The sequence below is a fragment of the Triturus cristatus genome, chromosome 10, assembly GCF_964204655.1.
Source record: "Triturus cristatus chromosome 10, aTriCri1.1, whole genome shotgun sequence".
NCBI classification, from domain to species: domain Eukaryota; kingdom Metazoa; phylum Chordata; class Amphibia; order Caudata; family Salamandridae; genus Triturus; species Triturus cristatus.
The window spans coordinates 569981659-570005995 of record NC_140593.1 but is presented as its reverse complement, the minus strand read 5'-3'; the positions used below and the strand labels follow the sequence as shown (position 1 = coordinate 570005995).

Below are 24337 nucleotides of genomic sequence, written 5' to 3'. Positions count from 1 at the left end.
TTCTCCTATGCCAATGCGTATCAATGCCTGCTCAAGATGGGGCCAGTGGACACGATCGAAGGCCTTCTCTGCGCCTGTGGTTAGGCGCATGTAAGCACCATGGATGCGGAAGGCCTCTTCTATAAGATGCGTGACCCGCTTGGTGTTGTCGCTCGTTTGCCACTGTGGAATGAATCCAGCCTGGTCGGGGTCCACAAGCCCCTGCATATAAGGGCCAAGCCGCGCGGCTAGTATCCCTGTGTACAGCTTCAGGTCAATATTTAAGAGCGAGATGGGCCGATACGACCCGCAGGTCGTCCTGTCTTTTCCTGGCTTGGGGATAACTGCGATCGCTGCTTCTAACATGGAGGAGGGGATCGTCCCTAGTGTCGCAAAGGAGTGAGAGACGGGTGAGTAGAGGGGTAAGTGTTGAGCAGAACTGCTTATAAAAGGCTGCGGTGTAACTATCGGGCCAGGTGACTTGCCCAACTTCAAGCGAGCAATGGCAGATATGACTTCCTCGGGTCTGATCTCCCTCTCTGTGTGAGACGCCTGTTCCGGCGTTAGGACGGGCAGGCGTGCCTGAGCGCAATAGGCATCAATATCTGCCCTCTCCTGGGGCTGCTCATCGTAAAGTTATGCATAAAAATCGCAGAATGTCTCGATGATAGCCTCGTCGTCTGAGCGCAGTGCTCCTGTGTGATCCCTAATCTCCCGTACCCCTTCACATTGCTGAGCTTCCCGAAGCTTGTGTGTGAGCAGTCGCCCACACTTATCCCAGTCAACATAGGAGTGTCACAGGCGCATCGCAGCATATTCCGCCTTGTCACGATCTAGGGCAGCCAATTGCGCCCAAACCGCGGTCCACTGTCTCTAGACACGTGGGGACCTGGTGCGTTGGTGCATCTGTTCTAATTCCCGCACTTTTTGTGTCCGTACCTCCCGTTTCTTCTTATGGTTCGCATTGTCACCGGAAGAGATGGCTATGATTTCTCCCCTAATTACTGCCTTGAGGGCCTCCCACCGAGTGGAAAGGGCTGTGTCAGGATTATCGTTGTGTGATAGATAATTATCGAGCGCTCGCTGTATCTGGGCAACTGTGTCCGGCCGGTGTAATAGTGTCCCGGAACCGCCATTGCCTGGTCGGTCGCTGTATTTGTTGAAGAACTAAAGTAACCACTACTGGGGCGTGATAGGACAGGTTCGCCACTAGTATGTCAGTCGAAAGCGTGGTGTCCCGCAGAGTCTTTGAACCTAAAAAGTAGTCTAGTCTGGCATATGTTTTGTGTGCGTTAGAGTAAAATGAATATTCCCGCGACTGAGGGTGTTCTCTCCACAGGTCTGTAAGGCCTAGATCCTGTAGTCTGGTGAGCCCTGCAGGGGAGAGGGCACCAACCTGGCTAGTGCGCTGCGCCGATCTGTCCATATCGTTATCAAACACCAAGTTAAGGTCTCCCCCTATCAAAATATGTCGATCCTGAGTGGGCGTCGCCTCAGTGAGTGCCTCGTGTAGGAATCATTCTTGACCATTGTTAGGTGCGTAGATAGGGGGGGGAGCAACACCAAACAAGAACCCCTGCAGGGCAAGGACCCTGATGAGTCTTATAAGGGACTCCATTCAACGCCAGTGCGGGAACAGAAGAGTAATGGCACCCTGTGGACCGGGGGCTCCCCTGGGATAGAAGAGAAAGAGTGAGTAAAGAGAGACGGAATAAAGACCCCAAATACCAGAAACAAAAAAGCGCAACAAGCGTCAAAATGAATCAGACATTCAGTCATAGTCCATCATCCAAGGATGAGCAGAGCAAGAGTCTGTTGGGTCTTTGTGTGGCCTATATCAGCCCAGACCCCCTCCCCTCCAACCCCCAAAGGCTTGAGGAAAGGATACATCATAGTAACCAGGTTGTCACACGGTCGACGCCTTGGCCATGGCTTCCAGGGCGGCCAGTCGTTCCTCCTTGACCACCATGGTGTCCGGACGATGGGTGCGTAGTCGTCGTCGTCTCTGTTGCTGCCATTTCGGTTTACCTTCGTTGGACCCTGGGTCTGAGCGCTCCCTTTCATCCATATCCTCCGCAAGAGTGATCCCCAACAGTTTGCTGGCTTCAGACAGGGAGCGAAGCTGATAGTTTGCCATCGTGCCGGAATACCAGGCAGAACGGGTGTCCCCAGGAGTAGGCGATGTTGCGTTGGCGGAGGGCCTCGGTGATGGGACGAAAGTTCTTGCGTTTCTGGAGCGTGATGGCTTCAAGATCTTGGTAAAGGGTGGGTGTCTGGTTGCGAAAGGAGATCTGCTGAAGCGAGCGGGCTTTATGCAAGATTTCTTCCTTGGTGTGAAAGTCCTGGACTCAGACCAGGATGTCCGCTGGTGGTGCCGTCGCTGCTCTGGGCCTACTGTGTGTGCACGGTCTAGCTTCAGATCAGCGTCCAGTGGGTTGCCCAGGATATGGTTGAAAAGCTCTCACACATATGTAAAGATATCACCAACTTCTTCGTTGGTACCCAAGATATCACCAACTTCTTCGTTGGTACCCACCCCGCGAATCCTGATGTTGTGGCGGCGGGAGCAATTCTTGAGGTCCTCCAGATGAGACTGCACATCTACCTGTTGCTCGTGTATTCAGATTACCTCCTGCTGCATAGGCGCCAGTTCGGTGTCCCGGGCGTCGCCCCTGTCTTCTAGGGTCACCACCCTCTCCCCTATATCGTCCACATCTTTGCCGATGTCTTTGATCTCTGCTGTGAGATCACGGTTTGAAGGTCGTCGAAAAGTGCAGCGAATGGGGATTCCAAAAAGGCCGTTGTCACTGGTGCTTCTGCGTAGGCAGCCATTTGCGCCGTGGAGCTCGGCCGCTCCGTATCCCCAGGACCTCCTCCTTGTGCTTTGGCAAATAAGTCATTAAGTGATTTTTCTCTGGTGGCTGACTTGTCTTTCCTACCCCTGGTGGATATCCTACTCAGCGTCCCCGCGTCACTGGCTCCAGCATCCAGGGGTGGGCTAGGGCGAAAGTCACTGCAGCACAACATCAGCCACTTCAACGGAATTACACTGGCTCCCAGGGGTCGGATCTGTGAGCACCAACAGGGAGTCCTGCTCGGTATGGAGGAACGTACCCAGCAATGATCAGTGGGGCCCCTTACTGAGTTTAGGGCGTCTGTGCTGTCCGGTTCCAGGGAGGGTCGTGGCACTCTGTGATGGGAGCCAGAGGGGAGCAGGGAAGCCAGGCCAGAATTCGCTCATCCATACATTGCTACCTGTGGGGGAACGGCAGAATGGGGTGGGGGCAGATCCAGGCTTAGACTGTACCCACCGCCACAAGCCCAGCACCGAGGGGCGCATGGCAGCGCTGGATGGTCCGGCGCGTCCCAGGGTCCGATAGCAAGGGGGCCTGATCTGCAACGTCTCCCGCAGCCAGCTCCAGCAGGCCCCCCCTCGTGAGCCTCGACCATGTGGTTTCTTTTAGACTGATTAGAATATTTTATGGGTGCCTGCTGTCCATACCTGCTGAATGAAGAATATAACTTGTTTCTTTAGGCTTGGGACTTTACATCGTCCTCAGAATTCTGCCATACCATCAAGCAAAAAGAGCAAATGAAGGATGGAATGCTGAACAAATCAAACATTCACCCCAGCCACAGATCTGGGTTTAATCCAACATTCTTTTGCTCACCATGCCACCCCAGTTTGGACCCAGCCATATGCAGGTCATTCTTGACCCTGCTCCCCATGGTAACAGTCCTGCCTGAACTGCCAGTCCAGGAATGGTTGTAGCCTGGCTGATGAGGGGTGATACCCCGATACCGGACCCAGGATGCTTGTTTCCGGTCCAGGGAGGACCTGGCCTTGCAGTTCGGGCTGGGCTGTTCCCATGGGGAGCAGGGTCAACACTGATTTGCATATGGCTGGGTTTAAACTGGAATAGCATGGGGAGCAAAAAAAACGATGGATTCAGGCCCAGATCTTTGTACTGGGGGGGTGGGGGGGGGGGGTGAATGTTTAACGCCGTTAAGCATTTCGTCCATTAATTGTTTTTTGTTGTGTTTTTTTTTTTTTGCATTTGCCATCAAGCACAGCAGCTCTTCAGGACCGGACAGGCCGTAGCCGGCACCGGGCGTGTCCCCGGTGGGCTGCCGGGGTGGGGGCCTGTTTTGGGCCCCAGGGGACCGTTATTGTTCCCGGGGGTCGGCAATATCGGCCCCCTGTAACAAAATCGGCGGAAACCGGCCCTAGCAAACCGCTCGGCTGCACCCCCCTCCCCATCAGGGGGGCCCGGCTGAGCAGTTTGCCAGGGCCGTTTTCAGTTCCCAGTCCGGCCCTGCAGCTCTTTCCTGAAAATCGGAAAGAGTAGTGAACAATGCCAGCAAAGTCTCATACAAACTGGAAATCATGCCTGCAGGCTCAGTCTCTGCATCTCTGGTACAAGACCTCATGTGGACTGACATGGAAAGCCACTTTTGGGATTCCCGGCAAATAGTGGGAAAGCATAGATGGCTCCTATTTACCAGTCCTGTGAGAATGCATCTATCTCTGCTGCCTCTCAGTCCATTCAACAGTTGAGAATAATGGTTTTAGTCTCAAAGCAAAAAGTTCACTAAACCAATTTCTCCACCTGCCCTTAATTGCTCTGAAAACTTCAATTAACAGTCTACAATCTGTGGAGTCTCTTCGGAAACATGAGTGCCAACCTGTGATCAAATTATCCTTCCCTCATAAGATTGTCTGTTATGACCAAGTAGTTTTTTCACCCTACTTGTTGCCCTTATACTGAACTGATTGTAACAATTCTTCATGCCTTTTGGGGTACCCATCTCGCAGAGTTTCATGAAGAAAAACAGTGTTAACACTCACTCTAATGTTTGGCCAGTAAACCTTCTTTCTCTCATCTGGCTCATTTTAGTGTTGTACATTAACAGTGGTTGCCCTAACCATGGTCCTACATGACAGTATATTGGTATTTTTGTCTTATGTTGTCGTCTTTGCCTTCGGACAGCCCACACAAATATGTGCCTTCATGAGTACAGTCTTACAAAGAGAATGACTATTCCTATAGGCCTACTGAATAAAGAATCAAGATATTATTAAAGAGTTCTGCCTAACTCTCCCCCGCTCCAAAGTGCGCTGTGCCCTCACACTTTCACAAAAGGTCTATGCTCGAGCGCGGCTGCCAAGTAAGTTAAATTAACTTATTTACGTTTGCCATTACTTAACTACGCCTCAGTTTACCGAAATTGCTAATACGCATGACCCCATTAGTGGTACGCTCTACCTCTAATTTATAAAACGCTGTAAACATTTTGTTGTTTTAAACATAAAACATTAATTCAGATCACCATACATACAATACTTAATACCCATAAAGTGGATATTATTGTAACATTCACACATCCCATTATTCCATTGCAACGCTGTACCACACACTGAAATAAATATATACTTATCTGCTCAGAAGCAGAAAACAAAAGAGGATGAAGATTGAGGTCAAGCAGTTTATATGGGACTGAACTTTCTTTTTTCATTGTGATATTTATAAAGTTCTATTTGGAAACTTTTAATGGTTTTCTGCTCAGGAGGAATAAATACAAGTTATATGCATAATGCTAGCCTCCTGTCTTTACATAAAATCAATTACTCATACCTTTTTTTACTAGCAGCTTAACGAAAGATGTCTTTAAAATTGGTCATTTTTCAGAGAGGCATTTCTCTAGTAGGTGTTTCTTGAATCTTGTATGTGGGCGGTGCTCTTCAATAACTTATAGTGTAATTCACATATTGATATATGTAGTTTTATAGAGCGCACAGCTGCCTCAGCAAATGAGCGTCCCGGGGCTAATAGCAAACAGAAGGGGAGGCTATCGACAGAAAGAGGCCTATAGTGGATGGAAGAGGTGGGTCTTAATAGCGTTACGAAAAGCCAGATAATTATCGATGCTGCGAATGTGTATAGGAAGTGAGTTCCAGAGTTTAGCTGCCAGTGTGCGGAAAGAGAGCCCATCAGCAGGGAGCCTCCTTACCCGGGGAACAGTCGTCAGATGATGTCCTATCGAGCGGAGTTGGCGGGTGGGAGTATAATGGAAGCAGGTTGGCCAAGATGCCAGGAGAGGAAAAATTCAATATCTTAAAAGCAAATCAGAGGGATATTCCTCTTGGAGAACTAGGATTTGAGATGTACAACTGAATCTCCTTGATACATTGAGCTCTGTAGACTTCAGTATGTAACTGGATTAGGCAGTGTAAAGAATGTAATTGTATTAAATGGTGGTTTTATGATTAACATTAGTTTCACCATATGACACCTGCATGAACTATGTGCTGGAATGCTTCACAGTGTAGGCAAATTGAGGTACCATTGTAGGAAAATGAAGGATTTGAATATTTTGCATGAATTATTGTACAGAAATCTGTATCCATCAGTTCCTGGTAGTTTTCATAGCAGTCTGTGGCCAGGGCAAAAGGGGAACTCTTGATTCTTATAGTAGCTTTCTTTGCTTTTATTTCACAGACCTCTTCTGTATGGGATTGTCTCTACATTTTTACAAGGAAAAAAGGAAGAAAATGTCCATCCGACATTCTCGAAAATATCTGAACAACAACTTCCAAGAAGAAATCTAAGAGATCACAATGAAAGAAAAGCAATGGGTATGATTGCATTTCTAGATTTCTTATATACTTTATTCTTCATGTATGTTACATAACTTAATTATTTTAGAGTACAGATAATACTTGAAATTGTCAAGAAAATGATTTGCTTTGAACAGAAGGGTAGGCCTCTGTTGATCAGTGAGCGATGTTACATGGGTTGCTGTTTTAAACACAACATTAAAGCCAAACATTACATTTCAAACTGATGCATGTCGCTCCTACTCAGATCACCCGCATTTAGATTTGATGGTTCACAGGGTTAAGCTATCAGACAGAAACATAGAACATTTTGTGGTGGTCTAGTTAGGAAACTTAAAAATAACAAGTGTAGAATTAACACCGGCTTGTTTAAATGGCTTAAAGTAAACATTCTTTTCTCCAACTCCTCTTCACTCAAAAGTAGTTTAGCTGCGTCCACTTCAGCTTCAGGAGAACCACGACTCACCACCACCCGCAACAGGCTCCCCGCAGGAGCTGGAGCAAGATCACCGCCGACCAGCTCACCACCTCCCTCAGACGGAACCCTCCCGCCAGCGCAACGGACCCCGACGTAGCAGCCCGCATCTTCACACAGTGGCTCACCGACTGCGCTGATGACCTCGCACCACTGAAGACCCCTCCGTGCAGACCCGACAGCAAGAAAGCCTCTTGGTTCACCGACGAACTCAAAAACTCCAAGAAGAACTGCCGCACCCTCGAGAAAGCCTGGCGCCACGACCAGACCACAGAAAACATGACTGCCCTCAAGAACGCCACCCGCATACACCACCAGCTGATCCGCACCACCAAAAGGTCAACATTCAAAGAACGACTGGAAAACAACACCCACAACAGCAAGGAGCTCTTCAGCATCGTCAAAGAGCTCTCCAACCCCAGCTCCGGAAACAACGACATCACCCCCTCGCAAGACCTCTGCGACTCACTCGCCGCATTCTTCCACCGCAAGATCGCCGACATACACAACAGCTTAGGCGCACCAACCACGCACCCAACCACCGAACCAACGCCCCCCACCACCACCATCTGCAACTGGACCCCGGTCAGCACCGAAGACACCACCCGCACGATGATCACCATCCATTCCGGATCGCCAACCGACCCCTGCCCCCACCACGTATTCAACCAGGCCGACTCCATCATCGCACCCCAACTCCGGGACATCATCAACGTCTCCTTCACCACCGCCACCTTCCCGGAGAGCTGGAAGCATGCAGAGCTCAGCGCCCTACTGAAGAAACCAACAGCGGACCCCACCGACCTCAAGAACTTCCGCCCCATCTCGCTCCTCCCTTTTCCTGCCAAAGTCATCGAGAAGACGGTCAACAGACAGCTCGCCGCCTTCCTCGAGACGAACGGTTCCCTCGACCCCTCGCAGTCCGGTTTCCGAGCCAACCACAGCACCGAGACCGCCCTGATCGCAGCCCCCGATGACATCAGATCCCTGCTCGACAACAGGGAAACAGCGGCCCTAATCCTCCTGGACCTCTCTGCGGCGTTGGACACTGTCTGCCACCGCACCCTAGTACAGCGCCTCAGCAACATCGGCATCCAAGAGAAGGCACTGGAGTGGATCATCTCGTTCCTCGCCGGCAGAACCCAGAGAGTCCGCCTCCCCCCGTTCAGATCCGAGGCCACTGAAGTCATCTGCGGCGTACCACAAGGATCATCACTCAGCCCCACCCTCTTCAACGTCTACATGAGCCCTCTCGCAGCCATCGCACGCCAACACAACCTCAACATCATCTCCTACGCCGACGACACCCAGCTGATCCTCTCCCTCACCAACGACCCCGCCACCGCCAGAGCCAGCCTACACGAAGGGATGAAAGACGTCGCTGAGTGGATGAAGAACAGCCGCTTGAAACTGAACTCAGACAAAACAGAAGTCCTCATCCTGGCATCAGCCCCCTCCGCCTGGGACGACTCCTGGTGGCCCCCTGCCATGGGCACCACTCCCAAGCCAACGGACCACGCACGCAACCTGGGCTTCATCCTGGACTCCTCCCTCTCGATGACCAGACAAATCAACGCCGTCTCTTCATCATGCTTTAACACCCTGCCCATGCTCCGTAAGCTCTTCCGATGGATCCCCACCGAAACCAGGAAGACGGTCACCCAGGCACTCGTCACCAGCCGACTGGACTACGGAAACACCCTCTACGCCGGAACCACAGCTAAACTACAGAAAAGACTCCAGCGCATACAGAACGCCTCCGCATGACTCGTCCTGGACATCCCCCAACACAACCACATCTCCGGCCACCTGAGAGACCTGCACTGGCTCCCCGTCAGCAAGAGGATCACGTTCAGACTCCTCACCCACGCACACAAGGCTCTCCACGACCTGGGCCCCAAGTACCTCAACAACCGCCTGACTTTCTACACGCCCACCCGCCAGCTACGATCGACCAGCCTCGCCCTCGACGCCGTACCACGCATTCACAGAGCCACCGCTGGAGGAAGATCCTTCTCCTACCGAGCCGCCAAGACATGGAACTCCCTCCCCATCTGCCTTAGAATGACCCAGGACCATCTCTCCTTCAGAAAGCAACTCAAGACCTGGCTATTCGAGCAGTAGAGGCCCCCTCCCCCCAGCGCCTTGAGACCCTACCGGGTGAGTAGCGCGCTATACAAATGTAAGGATTGATTGATTGATATATCACGCTCCTGGTAACAACAAAATCTTTTTAGAAGATTTGATTGCCTTTTAAACTGGCCAGTGGCGGCTGGTGACATTTGAAAGTGGTAGGGCGTAAAATCAATGTCGTACTGCACTGCGGCGAGCAAGCGTAGCGATCAAGCCTGAATAACCTATGGTGAAAGCGATACGATTTGTGAATACGACAGTGGCTTGTGCAGCAGGTCAGACGCTTCACAAGAAAATAACTTGTACATGGTGGTCCGTAATCGTGATGGAATCTTTGCAGTTTGGGCACTGTAATGTGTAAAAAATAGTTCTGTATTTTCAGTATCCTTGTCATACTCACATGTTACAGAAACACTATCCATAAAAAGAAGTTTTAAACGCTGGCAAAGAAATATCAGCTTAATTCACAGGTGATGGATCACAAAAGCATTAACATTTAAGGTAAAAAGGAGAGACAAATAGATAAGCATTTAGTAGTTAATTTGTCAAAGTGAAACAGAACACCTGGATTAATTGCAGCTTCACCGATTAACCAAACTTTGTGATCCTAGACAAATATTTGACTTCACCGATCATTCATTATCCTCACTATCACATATGAAAGCACCTTCAAATCTGTCAATTTAACAATACCAGCGGTACAAAAACCTATTGCGGTTCATTTAATGGACTATACTGTTGCTTTATCTACAAGAATCTTGGCGGGCCGGCTTTAGAGTGAGAGGCGCCGAGTGTGGCAATCGTTTTGGAGCCCCTCCATCATAGCCACCTTCTGCAAAGATTCCTTCACTCCCACCTTCCAACAGTTCCATTCATCTATGTACAGTCCCTCTCACACACATACATTTCTTGTTTTATAGCTCTACACATACTAACCCTAGGGTGTCAGAGCACTTCACATCACACACGTTACACAGAGGCAATCCATCCATGTGACGACAAGGCCCTAAACGGGCCTTAAGTTTAAAAAATGCCCGCCTGGGCATTACCTGGTGACTAAAATCAGGCAGGGATGGATTTTGGACTACAAAAAGCAAACCACACAAGTGTTGCGAACAACAGGCTTCAGGAGGTGACTCAGCGCTATGTGAGACCTTACTCATTACGCAATACTAGCAGGTATCCAAATAGTTTTGAAAAAATTTGCTACAATCCTTTAAGTTCTTCTGTTTTCTGCTCTAACTTGGAAGCGTCCACCATGGAGGAAGGATAGAAGTATTTCATCCTATTGGGTCCCTTCAACCTCCTTGTAATGCTTTCTTCAGCATGGTGTATTGTAAGAACTCTTCGCTGAATAGTCTGTTATTTTGAGATCCGTTGGACATACTTTTCTGTTTTTACCAGTGTGCAAAGCAAGCCTTTTTAGACAATTCCCCTGTCTCACAGTGCACACCCCTAATCTGTTTCATGAAATTGCTTATTCACGGTACCTATGAGCTGCATTGCTTCCTTCCTCCCGTGTGGAAAAACATAACTAGATCTGGCGTATGCCAGGCAGTGACATGCAAGTTGTCGGCAAGAGACCGATATGTGACGGTACACTGTAACATTATAAATCACACCTACACACTTGTACTTGTCTCCCAAACATTTCCAATGTGTGAGAAAAAGCAGTCTTCGCAATAAAAGGTATACGACAATAATTGTAAAGCATACGACGGTAGAGAAAAACACATTGTCCTATGTACTGTGATACATGCACACTGGTGCACACAGAATCAATGACGATGGCATGCACTTTTCCCAGGATCTTACGCACACGCGCTCACAGCGGACACGCAGGCCGCGGCCCCCTTACATAATGGTTTAAATTGTTAGTTAAAACAGTAGCCCAATATTTCTCACTCAATATATGGGATTAGTACCACATACAAGTTAACTACAAGTCCCATGATGCACTCAGATAATACACTGACAAGCGCGTCCAGTTCATACCCAAGTCGCACTCCTATTTGGCAAAGGTTTCTTTTCAATTTTGACCACCGTCCGCGCCGCCTCGGGTCCGTTACTTCTGGCGCCTACTCACTGGAACAGCCCATCAGTGCTGGCATTGCAAGACCCCTCTCAGCCAATCCTGGTGCTGGAGCAGCACCAGGATTGGCTTAGAGCAGGCTTACGCTCCGCCCGCCTACCCATTAGGAGACCGAGGTTTGAGCCTTGGCTCAACCCTCGCTCTCCTAATGGGCATGCGCCAGCCTTTGGAAACACTAGTGCGCATGACTGGGCACGGTGCAAAAATTGCCCTCCGTCCCCACTCATGCGCACTTGTGTGCTGCTGGCAGCCCGTCAGTCAACATGACGCCAGACCGCCCACCCCCTTCAGACTCTGAAGTGGGTGGGCGGTCCAACGTCATACTGACTGACAGTTCTCCCTCAGTGTCTCTGAACTTAGACGCCGAGGAAGATGCGGGCACGGGGCGCAGGCGGGGGGGCAACGCCCCAACGCCCCCAATGGACGGACCGCCACTGAAACTGACATAGCACTTTCATCATGTCTGGTCATTTAAACATATACCAAAATGATGATCATATCTCTATAGTACTATATTTACCACCTAACCAGAACAAAATGGAAAACTGATTATTAGTGTTCCTAAAAGAATATATGAAAAGGTTCAAACCAAATTAATGAAGTTTCTTCCTTTATTTTCTCACCCCCAAGCAGGACAGTGCTCTCTAAGGCCAATTGTCAGTCTCTGGCCCCTCAGCAAGTACATCTTCTCCAAATACTTCTATATGGTCACTCTGCAAGATTTCATCCCTCTTCTGCAGCAAGTCGAATTTATGACAGTTCTCAGTCTAAAGGATGCCTACTTTAATATACCCATCCACCCCACTCATTGCTGCTACCTACAATTTGTAGTAAGTTGACAGCATTATCTGTTCAAAATGTTGCAGTTTGGGGGTCACCACTGCCCCCAGAGTGTTGAAAAAATGCCTTGCTTTTGTGGACCCCTATCTCGCTTCGGGCAGCATCCATGTATTCCCACAGCTAGACAATTGGTTAATCAAGAGTGCAAGCAAGGAGCAGTGTCTCGTACCCTACCAAAACAACTATTTCTCTCTTTCACAGACTGGCCTTCACAATAAACACTGTCAAATCCCACCTGCAGCCTCTGCAGATTCATCCTTTTCTAGGAGTCCTACTAAACATGGTTTCCGTCATGGCTTACTCCAATCAAGCAAGACTGCAGGCCTTCCAGCAGCTAATGCCTCTTTTTCGGCCAAATCTTAAATTGAAGATGAGATTGGTTACACGCCTTCTAGGTATGGCTACTGTTCCCACACGCACTACACATGCTCCAGCATTGCCTCTCAATGCAATGGACACAAGTGGAGGGTTACTGAGAGGATCTAGTGTTGGTACAGCCAGGACTCAATTCTCTCAGCAATGGTGGAATGGCAACAATCTTTTGCAGGTCCAGGCCTGATTGGACCCTATTCTGCAGGTGACCAGCTCCGTGGATTTACTGCTCTCAGTGGGGAGCACATCATCAGGTCCAGGGCATATGATTCTCCCCAGTAGCAGGGCCTCTGAATAAACTACCTTGACTTGCTGGCCATCCAGCTAGCGCTCAAAGCGTTCCTCCAGCAGATTCAGCATAAAGTAGCCTTCATAAAAATGGATAACATGACTGCCATGTATTTCCTCCAAAAACAAGACGGCACTCACTCACCACAACTATCAGCGATGGCACGGAGCATTTGGCATTGGGCCATTCATAGTTGGATACACCTCCTGGCGAAGTACTTTCCATGAGTGAACAACAGTTTTGCAGACCTGCTCAGCAGAATGTGGCAACAATTCCAAGAGTGGAAACTCCACCCGCAATGCCTCCTCTCGTATGTCCGCCGATGGAGGGTACCGGAGATCGACCTGTTCACTACTACTTAAACTACAAAAGGCCAAAGCTTTGCTTCCCAGTTACCACAGTCCATGGGCAATGCACTATGGATGAACTAGTCTGGGATAAATGCCTATGCTTTTCAGCCTCTCCCACTCCTACTGTATGTGGTCTGGAAGCTTTGACAGACCTCCCTTGCTCTCATCCTCTTGGCTCCCACTTGGTACAGGCAACTATGGTTCTCCAACCTTCTAGAAATGTCAGTTGTTCCCCACAAGAAGCTTTCAATCATGCCAGAGCTTCTCACGCAGAACCACTTCAAAATCAGGCACCCTAATTCCTGTCCGCTCAATCTAGTTATCTGGCTTCTGAGGTCCTAGAGTTTGGCTGCCTCACCTTCCTTCAAAAGTGCATGACATTGTCAAAGAAGCATGCAGATCCAGTACACCGGCCTGCTATGAAGCCAAATGGAAAGGTTTATCCACTACAGCATTCCAAAGAACATAGACCTGCTTAAGACTCCAGTCCAAGACATCCTCTGTTACCTTCTGCATTTACAAAAATCAGGCCTCTCTTATACATACATACACCAGCCACTATAGCTGCATACATGCTAAACAGAGAGCATGCTTCATTATTCAGAATTCTTGTCATCCAGGCCTTTATGAAGGGACTGAAATGATATTCCTCCCAGAGTATTCCCCTTACCCAGTTTGGAGTCTTAATGTCATCCCTCTTTTCGAACATTTACATTCAGTCCCTTACAGTTCCTCTCCTGCAAAGTGGCGGTCCTTCTGGCTATCACAATCTTATGATGTGTTGGTGAATTGCAGGCCCTCACATTAGAGGCGCCTTTCTTTCAGGTTCACAAGGACAGAACTGTCCTCAGAACCAATCCCAAATTACTTCCAAAGGTGGTATCTCCAGTCCATCTCAACCAAACCATTGATCTTCCAATGTTCTTCCCACAATAAGACTCTGTAGCAGAGAGAACCCTTAATACTCTTGATGTTAAGCGTGCCCTCATGTACTACGTCGAGAGAACGTTCCCCCCCCCCCCTTTCCCCCCTCCCCCGAAAAACTCTGTAGCTATTTGTCACTTTTTTCCACACTGCACAAAAGTTCTGTTCTCTCAAAGGCAGGCATAGCTCAATGGCTTGTCAAATGCATACAGACTTGCTATATTTAAGCTAAAAGAAATATGCCCTTCCTCTCCTGTCCAGGCCACATCCCACTCTCAAGAAAGGAGCCTCTGAGGCCTTCTTAGGTAACATACTTATGGCTGACATATGTAAAGCAGCTACCTGGTCCATTGCACACACATTCATTAAACACTACTTGGTGGATGTTTTAGCTTACCACCAAACACAAGTTGTCCTGGCTGTATTAAGGGCTGTTTTTCAATCTTCGCTACATCCTTCTGCTAACCACCTCTTATGGGAGAACTGCTTTACAATCTATGCAGAGCATGTGTATCTACAACCACACATGCTTTAAAAGAAACCTCCAATTGTTGAATATGCACACTCTTTTCTTACTTCTAAGTTTACTTTTTGCACAATTACTATACTTTTATATCTTGCACTCCATCTTTATGCTCACCAGCTGTGTGGAAAACAGTATAACAATGGAGCTGGTGCCAATGCGCATTACCAGCCAAAGGAGGAACCACTATATCTTGTGACTTTTCTTTTGGTAAAAGATTTTATTAATTTTTCACACCCAGGGTCCTGTAGACCAACATTACACATATGACCAGCAGACGAAGAATCCCCCCCCCAGAATACACATCAGGAGAAATCTGTTCCACTGCATTCCTACCCTACATCCCCCACCCACCGCCCCCCTCCCCCCCCAGTCAGTGTGCCCGCAGTAATTCCTCATCAGCCACCTTCCATCTGGCCCTATGGCCTGAGACGTCCCAGCTCCGGGCAAACCCCTGCTAGTATTCAGCCCGATAGAGAGGGCCCCGCCGTGACCTCCCTCCGCAGCCCTGTTCCCACCTGCGCTCTTCAACCGCTGCCCAGGTAGAGTGCAGATAGCAAGTCCTCCATGAGTGTAACTAAGTGACCCCGTCCTGCATGTACTCCCCCGTGGCCCCCACCGACCCCGTCCCAGGTTCCACTCCCCCATCCACGTCTACAGAATCCCTATCCTCCACAGCCTCCACATTCCTCGTCTCCCAGGAGCGCAGCTCTTCCACCAACACCCCCCACGCCCTCGCCACATCCAGCGCCTTCTCATTAGCGGTCCGCCTGGCCATCTGAAGCCGAAGCGTCCCTTCGCTTCCCGCCCAGGCCAGGAAACTCCCCCTCCATCTCCGAAAACTCGGGCCGGGCTTGGCCTTCCAATGCAGAGTGAGCTCCCGCTTCGCTAGTATCAGCCCCAAATCGCAAAACTTGCTTGTGACCTTGGTGCAGGGGGTGTGCGGAAACCACAACAAAAGGCAAGTCCCCATCTCCACCTCCAACTCACGGTCAGTCACCTGATTCAGACACGCCACCACATCCGCCCAGTACGAACCCAGGCCCCGGCAGGACCCACTATATCTTGTGACTTGAAAGGCTTTGAAGAAAAGCAGCTTTCAAACGTTCAAGCCCAAAACTAGATGGCAGGAGTATGCAGAGCATGTCATTCTACAGCACTACATGCTACTAACAGATGCTTACAAGGTAAGTAACATATTTCTTCCTTCATGTCTAAAGTATTGCACAACCAAAATCAGCATTTACTGTAATCAAAGAGTAAAATGTGTAGATATTATTTGGCTCAAAGTTTTCTGTGTACTTAAAGCTCCTATTCAGAACAAATTATCTATTAGAAAATCTGTATTCTTAGTCACCCTTTAAAATAAAATGCTGAAAGTCGACGATTCTAATCTAGACAGCCTAAAGGATATTTTCCCATAAGTTTACATACCATTTCATATTCATCAGGGAGACACATTTATTGTTACCCAGTGACTGCTACTCCATTTAGTGAACTTGGGAGGATAAAAAGCTGTGTGGACCCCAGCCAGGAAGCACAGTCAGCATCCAGGTGAAGGGACTTGGCTTCCCTGTTTTCCCTTGCTGTAGATTCAGACAGACAGGACTGCTGTACATTCAAGAGGGATGTGAAAAAGCTCCTTCTTACCCCAGAGTGGGACTTCTGATATGGCTACACTCTAGCCACGAGCAATAGAACCCCTTATAGGGGTACCTAGAAACAGATAACAGCAATACTAGCAGCTCTGGGAAGAGGCACATAAAATAATGAGGAATCATAGTAGCATATAACTGAGGTAAAACAATACCTGATACCTGGGAAAGATGTCACTGTCTCTGAGAGCCTGTATCCCATAGAGGAATTTCCAGCTGGGAAGGATCTCGCACTAGGAGAAATATACCCATCAATTCGCAACAAGCAGAGATTAGTGGCACGAGGCAGGAGAAGTTAGGAGTAAGAAACGCATAGAATATTCTTGAATAATTGAAGTCTTTATATAGCTCATGAGGGCCGCCTTTGTAGTAGTGGGCACTAGGATAGACCGGCTGTTAGAGAAAAAAGAAAGAGGTAGGCATGCACTGCAGTCCTTGTCAGGCTAATTACCCCCTGTCAAGCAGTAGGGTCGTCAGAATGCAGAGTAACACTGGTCTGGCAGTCCTCCTAGAGACAAAGAAAATTTTAGAGACATCAATTTTTTTTTTTTACTGAGACCCTTCAAACTTGTGCTGCCTATTTTTGTCTGGCTCTCTGTGCGCTCAGAGGGCTTTTTCAGCAGCAAGTGCAGTCTGCCTGGGCTTTTCCAGCTCAACATCGGAGTTTCACCCGCTACAGCAGATCTATAATCTATGTCCCCGACATCCCTTTCTGTGACTGTCCTTGGTGAACCAGGTGACGTAAGCAGCTTTTTGGAACCATGGTTGGTATTCAGAATGGTAGGGCGTGTCAGATTCCTAATACTGGCCTCATGCAGCTCACCCATAGCCCATTAGTTATAATAAGATGCAGTAAGTGCTTCAACTTAGCAGAAGAGATCTAAACCCTCATATGAAACAACAAATATAATGGTATTTCGCTTGAAAACAGTCTCTAAGCCTCCATAAGAATTTCCATACAGTTGAATGTTAGAGAAGGATTTCTAATTGGGACCGGAGTTAAATGATGATGACTTGTTAGTGAGGACCCCATTTTCTACAAGTTAACAGGAATCTAGTTTGCTCAGAACATTGATGACGGGATTCAGTATCCAAAAAGGTTGCAATACCACATTTACTGAGTTCATACAAGAATTACATATTTGTTAGAAAATTCACATTCTTGAATACCTGTCATTTTAGTGTTCAAAGCACTGAGGCAGGCACAGATCCAGCAAAGAGAAGGCATTGAATAAATTTGCAGTTCATGCTTTCCATGTGATCTGTCTGTCTGTCTATCTATGTTTTATAAAGTCTTGTTCTTCTACTGTAGTATATCTGGAGTTCTCAAGACACTAATCCAAATAATTGACTTGAATTTCTTACAGCTAAAAATGTTTGTATCGTCACAAAATAATTTGAAGAGCAAAGTAAATTCTACTCAGCAAACAGTGTTCCTCCTTATCCTACGATGTAGCAGCTGTCTTATTTCACATATTTAACTTTTCCTTGATTCCTTTGAAATAAAGTGGCCTGCTATTACTTGGCAGTCTTTTAAAGATGTGCCTAGTCACTAGCAAGGGATTGTGCTTTGAGTGATGACAACTAACACTACCTGAATCGCATCTTTCCCCACTTAACTCCTTTAGCAACATCTTACAACAGTAGTAGTAATTGCAGTAGAGGATTAACTGTTGAGATAGTTAATAAAGATACCCCTATTTTGTGGCATTTTTACGTCTTGCCCACTAGACGACGATATGTCCCGCAACAGACGGCACATGTGCTAACTTACAGGGCTTAGAACACGCCCATTGCCTACCATTGGTTGGCTTCATTGTCACTCGCATTTGCTTGCTCCTTCTGCGTTAGCGTGTGTGAGCTTTCCTTCTTCCTCTTGTGTTTTCCCTTCCCTGGAATATGGACGCATTACTTGTGTATTTCTACTGCTCACTTAGGTGCTACTTTTTTTGTTTAAGCACTGCACAAGAGTGCAGGTGTTTTCCAGCTGTTTTCCTTGTGTACTACTCTCCAGCTTCCCTGTACGCCATGCTCTATTCTCACCCTTGTGTGTATCCTCCACTTCCCCGTTGCTTTCCTGCCCTTGCTTTTTCTCACTAGCTCCACGTTGCTCTTCTTCGCCTGTTTGTTCCCACTCTATGCTGCTTCACTTTGCTCCCTTTCCATATCCTTTTCCCGCTCCTGTGTGGTTTCTGCCACCCCTGCATGCTGCTTCTGCCTCCCATTACCCCCATTTCACTAATGCCATTCCCCTAGTTCACTCTGTTGTTCAGCCCCTACACGCTATTTTCCTTCTGTCTCCTCTCCCGCATGTTTCTCCTCTCCCGCATGTTTCTCCGCTCCCGCTTTAAACCCAAAAAAACACCCGCTTTTCTTTTTTTTTTTTCTTTTTAGTTACCCAACCAACTTGGATCACTAAACAAAAAAAGTGGCTGCAGCATTTTGTAGGTGCGTGCACCTTTAAGAAGACGCATCCACTTTCTAAATCTTGTTTAATTCTTTAGCTATACCTCATAGCATCCAGGAATGCTGTGAAGTATGGCCAAAAACCATTGGCAAAACCAATAGGGTTTAAGACAAGACCTACTGGCTTTGCCAGTGCTTGTTCTAAATACTTTCTGCATGGGACAGTCTCAGTCTCAGTAAGAACAGACATCTGGCCCCTCTGTACATCTAGGAATCTGCTTTTGCTTTCCGCCTTATTAGGGAACAACCAATGCCTACAGGAATGTAGTTCTGTACTGGATTATGTAGCTGTGCATCCTTGGAACAAGTCTCTCCCCTGGGGATATTAAATGGAAAGGTTAAACTATTTTCTCGCTCGTTAAGTTATGTCATTTTGTCTCGACTGATTACAGATAAATACATTTGTAATGCGAAATTTGCTGACGTGCTTGGGAAAAGATGTTGCACCCTGCATTTCTCAAGCTACCCTGCAGCACACATTAAAATGTAGAAACCTGCATGGCAGAATGCTATCCCTCCATGTTCCCACTCTGTGCCAACCCTTATGGCTCACTTGAGTGCAACTAGCAATGATTTTGACGTAAAACGGAAGTCTATGTGTCATTTTTAATGTGAATATTTACATTTTCAATACTACCACGTGGAAATTTAAATTTCCCTCTAACTTCGCCGGACTCGGTCTAGTTCCAGAGCAGATACTCAGAAATGTGGGTTCTCTCGCTGATCCTATTTCATTAGCATCAATGTGTCCTGTTCAGTTTTCTCATATTGTCTTTGTTCTTCCTTCCCGACCCGCTGCCTTATTTAATCGGATTTACCAGTGAGATTAAGTTTTGAGTTCTTATTCCAGAGGTAGCTCACAAGTTACCGTTTAAGCATACCCACGCCAATCAGGACAAGTGACTTAGTGCAAATGTAATTACTCTGGGTAGCATTCTAGTCCATCATCTTTTGGCTTATCCATGTCATTACATTTTTTATTTACTTTACCTCCCTCATCCCTCGATCTACATTATTTATATTCATTGCTCTTTCTTAGGTCCTGTAATTTTAACTTTCAAAATAATACAATTTTCTAATGAGACAAATTATTTATTATTTACACTGCCCTAGGCGAAAGGACAATAAATATAAAAATGTATACATATCTTCCGTAGCAAGTTTGTGAACCGAGGCTGCCTGTGCACAAAACCGGATAACTTTAAAAGATTTTTGATCAGGGTTTAGGTGAAACTATTTTTCGCTTCCCTCTGGTGTGCCACGGTCCCACCTGGAGTTAGGGTGTACTCGGGGCTCCAAGAAAGTTTTTTAGCAGAATGAAGTTTGTGAATCTGGTAAGTCAGTCTGTGAAGCGTCCAATTGCCTGAAGAGGCAAAATGTCAGTCGGGGCTTGTCAGCCAGGCGATTCATTTCTCAGGTTGGATAGCAGAGCAGGTTCACGAAGTGCACAATGACTGACAGCGAAAAGCACCTCAGTCCAGTTCGATATGAATTAAAACTAAAAGTGTCTGTCCATGAACCAGTTAATGCACCTAATAAGACCGATATACAACATTTTTTTTGTCACTTACTGTTTTTTATTTTCTTAAACTGTTGACCACATTTACAACCAAATGCATGCCGCTATATCGACACAGCAGTTTTCACTGTGGACATAGACCAAAAATTCCTTAGTAATTTAATAGAAAATGCAAATTTTGGGAAAATCTCTACAACCTTTATCCCCGTGACTCATCATCACGAAATTGTATGCAGCGAATTGAGATGCATGCATACTTTCTTTCTAAAGTTGTATGTCTACTGATCAAAATGCACAAAGTTATTAGCAATCGGAAAAATCAAAAACCTCATTTTCTTTTGACTAACAAACTTAAATTAGGGGGACATTTAGACCTGAACTAGTCTGCCAGGATGGCGGAGTTCCTGGCATATGCCACCCTGGTGGTGAGCTGTGTGCGCACTGTAACGGACTGAGATCTGTGCTGGGAAGGGAACCGCTGCTGGTTCCCTCCCAGCACTTCAGGTTTGCCTGTGGGCCTAAGTGTAAAAGCGTTGCTTGGAATACTTTCTTGTTTTGAGAAAACATACTCCCGAAGTCGGACTTTTTTTTTTTAAACACAAACAAGTGACCCCTAATATGCAGGGAATCTACTCCCTGTGATGTAGGCCTTCTATATTTTCCGTGTCATGTCCGCCCTACCTGGCATAGTGGACATGAGCAGTAAAAAGCAGTGACGTTTGCTTCCCCTCAAAAGTGTAGGGAAACCATTACTGTGACTAGGAGCATCTTTGGCGGATGGCCCACCAAATCAGATGTTTACACAGGTAGACCCAGTAGAGACTCTGCTTGTGCAGACACAACTCTAAATGGAGCGGGGAACGGCAAGTTTGGCAGAGCTCCCATTAATACTCAGCTCTCATTAATGCTCAGACATTCCTCATCCTAGCTACGTTCTGTAGAAATAAGAATATAAAATTGGTGCTGGTGTAATTATGGTTACCTTGCACTCCATCCGGGAGAGGCAGTCTTGCTTTCCTCATATTTCAGACCCAGGTTGACGAATCTGCAGAAAAAGGGATTCACTCTAGACTCTAGTGCAATCGTTCTTAACCGTCTGACTTCTGTAGACCCCCATTTAATCAATACTGGAACCCGGGGACCCCCAGTAAATCTTTACTGGGATCTGGTGACCCAGCCTAAGCATTTTTGACGATTTGAACAGCAAAACAATACCCAAAAAATACAGAAACATACATTCATGTACCAACTACGCAAATGATAAAATACTGTATATAATTCACAAACAATACTAAATAAAATCTAAATTTTAATGCATTTGCACTGCTCCCACAAATCAATCTGGGAATACTAACTCACATTTTTGCCTCCCATTTGAAATTCCTTCACATTTGAAATTCCTTCACATTTAGAGTGTTCTCAAATTTAATTCTCATTTGGAAAGTATTGCATAGGAAAAAACGCTGGCATACACAGCGAAGCCAATGAGTTGTATACGTTTTTACTTGATGTAAATCTGTTCAGCGGCTGCTAATCTGTTTGCAAAAACTTGTGGTCATAAAATATGTGTCTCAATAAATCCCCAAAGTCAACTCACTTCACTTAAATCGTAACTGTGAAAAATGTTTTGTGGGGACAGGGTGAGAGAGAGCAGGGCTGCGACTAAGGAGAAATGGGTGAATAAGGAGGAGAATATGGTGGTCATGCACTGGCCATGGGTTGACCGGGGCATGCCCTTAAAGGCGTGGAATATAACACTTTCCCAATAGCCAAAACATACATATATATATATATATATATATATAAGTAAATCCGTAAGCTTGCTGCGAATGTCACTCCACGCTGTCACAGCATAAACGGACACGGACCAAAGTTGAGTGCTGATTATTTTATTTTGTGCCTTTCTGCCGCCATAACGTTTCGGTTCCTCCGAGCCTTGATCACATGACAACATGAACCAATAAAGAGTTGGTTTATAAAGTGACTGTGCTAACATTCAATTGATCATGTGACTGCCTGCAAATGGATATAGAAAACAGACTTCACTAGTATAACTGTGCAAAACATCGCATTTAAAGGTAGTATACGCACGGTAATTGAATTATAAACAATTTAAAAAACTATGTTGGAATATACATCTAATAAATAAATATATAATAAATATTTAAAATCGATGTAAGTGCAAATAGCAAACATTTTGGCATAGAATAAATAAAAATGTATTCATTCACTTGTGCAAAATATCGCTGTTTTAAATGCTTTGCGTGCCCACCTAAATATATCATAAAGACACGTTCAATTCACAATGCCTATGTCCTTAAATGTGTGTCAGATATTTAACAGCTATATAGTAAGGATATGGCGCTAAACCAAGGAACCTCTGAAAGATCATGAGATAAAATACTTCATGAATCCAAAATGATAAAATTCTTATGTCGAGGCCTAATGTTTAAAAGGCACCTGACTTGTGATGAAGGGATCCCCATTTAATATAAGATCTGCATTGGAACATATTTATAGAGAACATCACAGTAGCCATCCACCTTTTTTTATCAAAACTATGTTGACATATTGCGGTATGAATCCATAAAGGTGACGCTGTAAGTAAGTCTGCTTAAAAAAACCCAATATCATGTTGTACAGTCATATGAAAGATTTGTGCAAATGTGTAAAGTATGTGAACCAGTGGGCCGCACCTGTGAGGTAAAAAAATATAATAGTATGAAGAATTAAAAAATATATGTATGTGCAAATGTGATTATGGTAGCAATGATATAACTAATAAACACATATTGGGGGGTATACTCAATTTAAGGAACTAACTAAATCGGGTAAAAGGACATTGCCCAATATAACAAATGACTGAAGTTTAAGAAAGATGTAAAAAGCAAATAAACAGCATGGAGACACCTGGAGACCCGTGTGTCTGCTCAATCATTTTTGCCTCCCTGGTAAAAAGTGGGCAGGTCTCAGAGGAAGGTATATCCAGCAGCATTCGAAAATAGGAGTGGACTGAGGGATACTTTCTCAATGTAAAATACTATATGGTGAGAGCCCTCACCCTAACATGAAATAATGTCATGAGTAAATACGTGAGAAAAATAATAAAGAGGGGCACCGTATGTACAAAGGGTGCTAGTGTGACTTTATATTACAAACAGATAAGTTTGGATGGCACCTTATATAGACTGGCAGCAACGTCGGGGATACAGAATATTTGTATAACAGAGAGAGGTCATATTATCTACATCAAATCATTTGGCTATTTAAAATCTATAAATAAATAAATAAATAGATATGTATGTAAATGAATTTGAGGGGCTGTAAACTACCTCTAAATCCTGCCAAATATTGTAGAAATCTATGGTAAAGACATAACAGCCTGCCTGATGTTAGATAGTATTTAAGGTAAGTGTAGAGATCCTCTGTGATATTCAATCCCCCGGGGTGTTTCGAGTCAAGTTGCAAGATGTATCGCGTTTCAAGTTGGCGGAGTCTATGTTCTCTATCTCCTCCGCGTCTGCTTGCCGTCACTGCGTCAATAACATAAAATTTTAAGCCCTTATTGTCACTATGGTGATGCTCCTTAAAATGTCTGGCCACTGGATAAGTGTTATCCTCGTTTGTTATAGCCCTGAGGTGTTGTAATATGCGCTTGTGTACGGCAAGTTTCGTACTGCCGACATATCTAAGTTGGCAGGGGCATTGTAAGACATATATGGCAAACTCTGTTTTACATGTTAAAACCTTATCAATGGGATGTTCCCTGTCACTAAAGCCATCCTTGTAAGTTTTCGTGTTGGAACCATGTATACAAGACTTACAGGTTTTGCATTTAAAAAATCCGCTATTGGTCTGAAGCCATATGGTTCTTTCAATAGTTTCGGGATTTGTATTGACCAAACGGTCCTTCATGGAGGGAGCCCTACTGTAGGTGATAGAAGCTTTGTGAGGAAGAGTAGGGCCGATAATAGGATCACTGAGGACAATGGGCCAATTTTGATTAATGATCTTATACAGATCTGAATGTTGTCTATTGTACCCCGTGATAATCCTGAAAGGACTAGTTGTTGGTGGTAGCATAGTATTTGTATTGGCGGG

At 46.1% G+C, this 24337-nt stretch overlaps 1 protein-coding gene across 1 annotated transcript in view; it reads left to right on the top strand.

The window, feature by feature from the left end:
* CEP20 (centrosomal protein 20) overlaps nt 1-24337 on the top strand; it is a 380968-nt gene that overhangs the window by 297014 nt on the left and 59617 nt on the right. The window contains exon 4 of the mRNA XM_085632082.1: nt 6480-6616. Coding sequence (XP_085488208.1) covers nt 6480-6616 — 137 coding nt within the window. The remainder of the gene's footprint in view (nt 1-6479; nt 6617-24337) is intronic.